We start from the raw sequence: 6,389 nt of genomic DNA, 5'->3' as shown, positions 1-6,389 counted from the left end.
GTGTGTGTGTGTGTGTGTGTGTGTGTGTGTGTGTGTGTGTGAGTCCCAGTAACTGAGTCATCAGCAGCTGGGTAGATGGGCTACCTTTGTTGTTAGGGGCTTTTAGCAGTCCAGAAAAAGCTGTGTGTATGCCCCCTATTGCTCCACACTTACCTCCCTCTGTTAAATCTGTCTGAGGTTTGAGAGTGTATATTAGATTTGTGTGAAATTCAAAGAATTTAATCCTGAGAAAAGAGACCAGAGAATAAAAAGTATCACTAGAACTGAGAAAGCACACTGTAAATCTCCATCCTGCGCTGTCAGCTACACAATTTTGCTGTTAAGTTTAACGCAACAGAAAACCAGCTCCCCTCTTTATAAATAGTAAAACATCCTACCTTAATTAAAAGCTAACTAATACATTATTTCTTACACAGCGTTGCAGAAGCCAGGTTTAGGATTTGGGGTTGGTTATGGCTGTGGCACTTTGGGGGACAGTATATTCCCAAAAGGTAAAAAGACAGTGGTTAATATCTATATAAATCTTTCCTGGCAACATGATGTTACAATTTGAACATAAAGCAAAAATGCTGAGTCAAATCACTTAGTGCTATATTACCCATCCAACCTGTCTAAATGATAGCAGTGTGTTATAGCACAGGGCAGTCTTATACAGTTATTCACCATAAAGTCAAAAAGCCCAGCTCAGCACAAACCTCCCAACCCATCAGATGGAGCACTGAGAGTGATTCCCCTGAGACAGAAAAGGGATTTTACCCCCTCTCTCTTCTGTTTAAGGATTTTTTTGGCCTCTTAGAGCAGAATTTCTCCTCAAAAGGAAGTCGGGATTCTGATTCTTCTCCAAGCCAAAAACTACACGCTGGGAGCGCAAGCTACATAAAGGTAAGCGAACACTTTCTTACAATCATATTTGCTAGAACTGACCACATCCACACGCTTGCTCGGATGAGGTCTGAGGAAAAGCACCAAGTTCACACTCCGCAGTCCTTTAAATGAAGTCTGTCCCGTGACCTGTGTCACCCTTCTCGCTTCCACATCCCGTGTCCCTCTCAAATCGTCGCAAAGAAAGGACAAAAAGGCTTGAAACTTTACAAATACAAATCTAGTTGCCCAATACTCTCAATAAACACACACAATCCCATACACTTAAAAACCTCTGAGCCAGCAGAGCGATAAGATTAGAGGAAGTACGTGGGTGTGAAATAGCTGTGGTGTGGGACTTTCTGGATTCACACAATCTACACTGACTGCAGGCCCTGCTTTTTATTAGAGTTCAAGCTGATGGGAATACACAGACGCTGGTGACACCCACACACGTATCCTGCGATTCTGGGCTAAGAACTCCACAGATACAGTATTTACACAAACACACACACACAAAATTGAACAAGCCGAGCCAGTACTTGCATGCATTTATCCCCTATGGAAATTCAGTCATAACTCTTCTTATATATGCTTACACAACAGATCAGATGAATGTATGGACACACTGTGATACGTTACTACATGTGTTGAAAGAAGCTACAGAGGCTGAACTTGGTTTAAGGGCAGCAACCTTGAGGTTGTGACTTCTGCTCTGGTGCAAATAAAGAGAAAAACCCAGAACCATCAGTGGGTCCATTAACAAAGCCCGAGGCTTGACAAGGCATTCTTTGTTTCATAATTGATGCAAACGCGATAACCGTGACATTGACAGTTGGGCAGTTCGTACATCAACGTCTCTGACACATGAAAATGAACGCTGGCATTCATCATTGCACGGGGCTAATGGATCCCATAAGACTGAATTATTAAGCACAACACAAAAGACCTTTGTACCAGATTAATGGAAGCACACAGCACTGCACATTTATTACAGTGCTGCAGTGTAGTCAGTGTGTAATCGGGGTGTTGTTAGCCATACAGGAGGCTGCAGCTTCAAATGGTTGTGTCAGTTAACGCAACAGAAGCAAACTTGCCTTTTTTTTATTCCAGGCCTCCTTTTTTTATCAACCAGCATCTACTTTTCTGCTTGTGTGCATTAAGTAATCCCAATTTTCACCTGGTTAGGGTCACCCTGGACTCACAAGTCACATGACTTCTGTCAGAGCAAAGAAACTCTACTTTAATATACTATGCATTTTGAGAAAATTTGCATTTCTTTTGTTTGATGTTTGCTGAAAGCTGCTCCTAGATGGACGGAGAACAGGAAAGAGATGGGTAAAGACATCAAGATTATTTGATCAATCTTACTCACACAAGCGCTTTGTGGTGGATTTCAGCGAAAGAAAGAAAAAGAGGCAGGATGTGGTGCGATAGAAACAGAATGAGGCTGAGAAATAGTCACAGAAAGAAGACAAGGAAAAGGAAGGGAGTATATTTAGATATATTGTTGATCAGTAAAAAAAAATCAAAATGGAAAATTTAACTGAATGTTATGTGCTTTCATTTACACTTTCAATTATCTTCAGGATGAATAAAGTGCGTTATCTCAATGTTTTATGTGATCTTCACACTTGTTAACATGAGTTTGATTTGGCTGTGATTAAAACGCAAAATGGTCTCACGTTTTCTTCTATACCGTGAAGATAGCAGCGTTTCCCAGACGCTGTAGAGCACAAGCTGTGATTAAAAATAGCAGTTGTTCCCTATACTTGTCAATAAGAGCCCACTGAGCAGCAGAAGTGCCGGGAAAGCCCTTAACACAAAGGAACTGAAAAGGCTTCTCTCAGAGCCACTGTCCACAGGCTATTGATTGTGTATTTGTTTATTCGGTTAGAAGGGTGCCTTGAGATCACATTTCCCCAATTGATGCAGATTACAGAAAGAAATACGATGCTGCATAAATAAGGTTGCATGATGTTACCCTTCTACTGGATTTCACATCATAATGCTCCGATTATTCAATTTGGTGTATTAGGCCTTGTGTAGAAAAGAATGGAATACAGGCTATTAGTGACAAAGAGTAACATGAAGACAGGAGGAGGGGGGGGTGAAATGTTCCTGCCATTTAAAAGGATTCCCTGCGTGATTTAACACCATGAGAACAAAAGAGCGTTCAGCCCATGTCTTATTATTATGATCCCCTTTATTTGAAATGTAGTAACAAGTCTGTAAAGACACTTAGGACATTTTAAAATCATGTAAAGACACTTAGGACATTTTCAAATCCAGTAAGGACAATAGGCTCTTAAAGTGACCTTGGTCAATCTATACAACCACTGTGGAATAGTATTCACAGTCACTGTTTCGCAGTACAAGTTATGCAGACTGGTTTAATTAATATTCCGTACTTGTAGAGCAGCTCACTGAGCCGTCTGTCACTCTTGGAAGTTATCCAAAGAGACATCTTTAGTGTAAATTAACACGCTGGACCAGGAGACTGTCGTTTAAACTGGAGATGAAGTTTTATGGTTATGTACTTTAATGCTGCAGACACACGGTCCTCTAGGGTGATGCTGGACTAATGTGAATCCAGACACTCTTCTAATAGGGGGCCATTACAACCACACTGCAAGGACTATTCATTTTTTATGAGAGGGGTAGATCTGTTGGCGCCTTACATCAGGGCCAGTCACCCTTACTGGTTACATCTGGAAACCGTGTTCATGCAGGATTCAGTACAGGGTGCAAGTTCAAACAATGGTCTAAAGTTGGGAGATGATGGATCAGGAAGTGTGTGAAGAGTCTCTGGATTTGCAGGGATTCTAGAGTAGATTTAGTCAAGTACCGTACTTAATTACAGCACAACATGTTGTCGGTTTTGGATTGAGATGCAAATATACTTTTTACTCCACTACTGTACATGTATGTAACACCTTAAATTTGTAAAGCTACTTTACAGATTACAATTTCACATAATGATCTTACTATGAGGCACTATTAGTCTACAGATTTAACTACCAACCAGAAGATAAAATGATTAGCTCCACTTCAACTATAACAGCAAAATGCTACTCACACATGAATGCATCAGTACTTATAATCTAATAATATATTGTGTATTTAAACACTCGCATGAACTAATTCCCTGCAATCTGAGAACTTTATTTAAAGAGGATTTTGCTAATAGTCTTTACTTGTATTTAGATTAAATTTTCAGGACGTTTGCATGTAATTAAATAGTCTTATTTCTATAGGCCTAGCGCATTGTTGCAGCTTTTATGTAGGCCTACCTAGAGGACGTCAATAGCCTACCATTGCAGAATGGTGACTATGAGGATTTCTCATTCTCCCATCTGCGGCTGACATCCCTCCCTAATGTACAGGAGTCTCTACTAAATCTTACACACAACGACATAAATCATGGGGCTCTGCAGCAAACATTGCATTTATCAGAGAGAGGGGGTTGTTGCGACAGTTGGGGGTCGCAGGAAAGTTCAGGTCAGGTTGAATGTGACAATGTGAAATGATGGGGACCCTATTTGTGGGATGCACCGACATTAGGACTTATAATGACTTCACGTAATAATGATGTAAGATTATTCAGGATCCTCATCACAGCCACTGCTGTTGCTCCACTCCTATCGCCCATACCACAGCAGACAGGTCGTCCTCAGCGGGGGGGCACCTGCTGTCCCGCTCCGCGCTGCAGTGGCTGTGAGATGAGAGTAGCTTATAGGATTTGTGCACAGCTGGAAAGAAAAGCAGACCTGTAACACCTGAACGCACTTTTTAGCATTACAACGTTACACATCGCGCGCACGAGAGACGCAACACGCGCATTACTTTCCATCATCGGGGAGATCCAGAGATGATGCCCCGTCTGCCGGGCGGCGACAGGACAACGTGCGGGACCACGAGCACCTTTTTGTCGGCATGTCTGGTCTCCGCTTGCCATGCCCTCCGGAACTGCGGGGAAGTCCAGTGCGGCGATGGCCACCAGTGCTGTCCGCCCATCGTCACCCTGAACGGCAGCGCCAGCTCCACGGTGCGCTGCTGCAAGCTCCCCATCCACATATTCTTCGACAACGTAGGCTGGTTCACGCGGAAGCTGTCGGGCATCCTGATCCTGTTACTGCTTTTTGCCATGGGCTACTTCATCCAGCGGATCATCTGCCCGCGGCCCCGCCGGAACCCGCACAACGACCGCAGCGAGGAGCCCTCCCTCTTTCACGGCCACGCATCGGCGTCCCAGGACTCCCTGCTGGACCGGTACCCCGAGTACAGCCTCAGGGAATTCGCCTCTCCGAACCTGCCGGCATACGATGAAGTCAAATATTTACCCACGTATGAGGAGAGCATGCAGGAGATGCACAGAGACCGGTCCGATGATAACTTGCTGTCGGAAAACGAGAGGGGCGGTCAGGGCAGGGTGAGAGCGGCGGGACCGAGAGCCGGAGACCAGAGACGGGATGTCCTGGAGGTGTCAGCGCAACACAGCCCAAGGACATCGCGGAACTCTGTCTGAGATCGGACAAAGCTACACGGAGACAATATAGCATTCTTATTTTTAATATAATCAGGGTAATTATCTTGCGGAGATATAAACTCAAGTGCAATTATAATCCTGAATGTTAAGAATAAAAGAGGAGGCTGAGAAAATGTACGTGTTTTGTAAGATTATGGAGGATTACTCGCCTTTTGTATGCAAATGCCCGCTTGGAGATTAGGAAGAAAGCGAAGGCGGCTGAAATTGACGCTCTTTGTGATAGGGACAGATAATTTGGCTCCGGTACAATCGCATTAAGTTTTACTTCAGCACCTCAATCTTAAGTGGCACCGTGAGACAGTTTTTCTTCTGTCAAATTCTCGTCCTTTCTTTGTCTTGATGCTAAATATTCTGCTGGACCTGAAAGACCTGCTTTTTTTTTTAATTAAATTTGCATCCAAAAAGAAGAATATTTAGTTTTTTTTCTCCCCCTCAGTAACCTGAAATGTGGTCCGTAAGAGGGACGAAGGGATGGATATCAATTTTAATACTTTCTGCAGCACACATTTTTCATCAGCCAGCTTTAGAGCCAGTTAATTTATATCTTATCAGCATGGAAGCAAATTTTCTTCAAAATGCCTCACAAACACACACACATGCACATATAGCCTACACACTTCAATGGGGGGGCTGACAGATTTTTATCTAAGATCTGAGCCATGTCTCATATGCCTACTGCAAAAAGTGAAGCCACAGCAGACAAGTACAATTTAAAAAATAAAAATAAAACAATGCTCTGATCCTGGGAGCCTTACTTCCACAGGCTACATGTAGGCCTGTCAGTGTCTCCTAGGTTCTGAATTTTGTAAAAACAATGGCAGATTTTACAGCTGGTATACTGATATGGCGCAAGCAAAGACAACAAAATTGTGTTCGATGATAGCATGTCAGACCAGATCACAACAACTAACACTGTACAGCTCCGACCAAGCACATGAGACAAAAACAAAGGGACATCTAAAGGAAACATGGGTGACAA

At 43.1% G+C, this 6,389-nt stretch overlaps 1 protein-coding gene across 1 annotated transcript in view; it reads left to right on the top strand.

The window, feature by feature from the left end:
* Positions 1-4,213: 4,213 nt before the first annotated feature.
* Positions 4,214-6,389, top strand: part of c15h3orf80 (chromosome 15 C3orf80 homolog) — a 4,069-nt gene continuing 1,893 nt past the window's right edge. Inside the window, exon 1 of the mRNA XM_032511516.1 lies at positions 4,214-6,389. This exon is cut by the window's right edge and continues 1,893 nt beyond it. Within this exon, the coding sequence (XP_032367407.1) occupies positions 4,733-5,389 (657 nt within the window). The 5' untranslated portion in view covers positions 4,214-4,732 and the 3' untranslated portion in view covers positions 5,390-6,389.

The sequence above is a fragment of the Etheostoma spectabile genome, chromosome 3 (genome assembly GCF_008692095.1).
Source record: "Etheostoma spectabile isolate EspeVRDwgs_2016 chromosome 3, UIUC_Espe_1.0, whole genome shotgun sequence".
Classification (NCBI taxonomy): Eukaryota; Metazoa; Chordata; class Actinopteri; order Perciformes; family Percidae; genus Etheostoma; species Etheostoma spectabile.
Note: the sequence above shows the minus strand (reverse complement) of the source record. Positions and strands in the feature narration are given on the sequence as shown.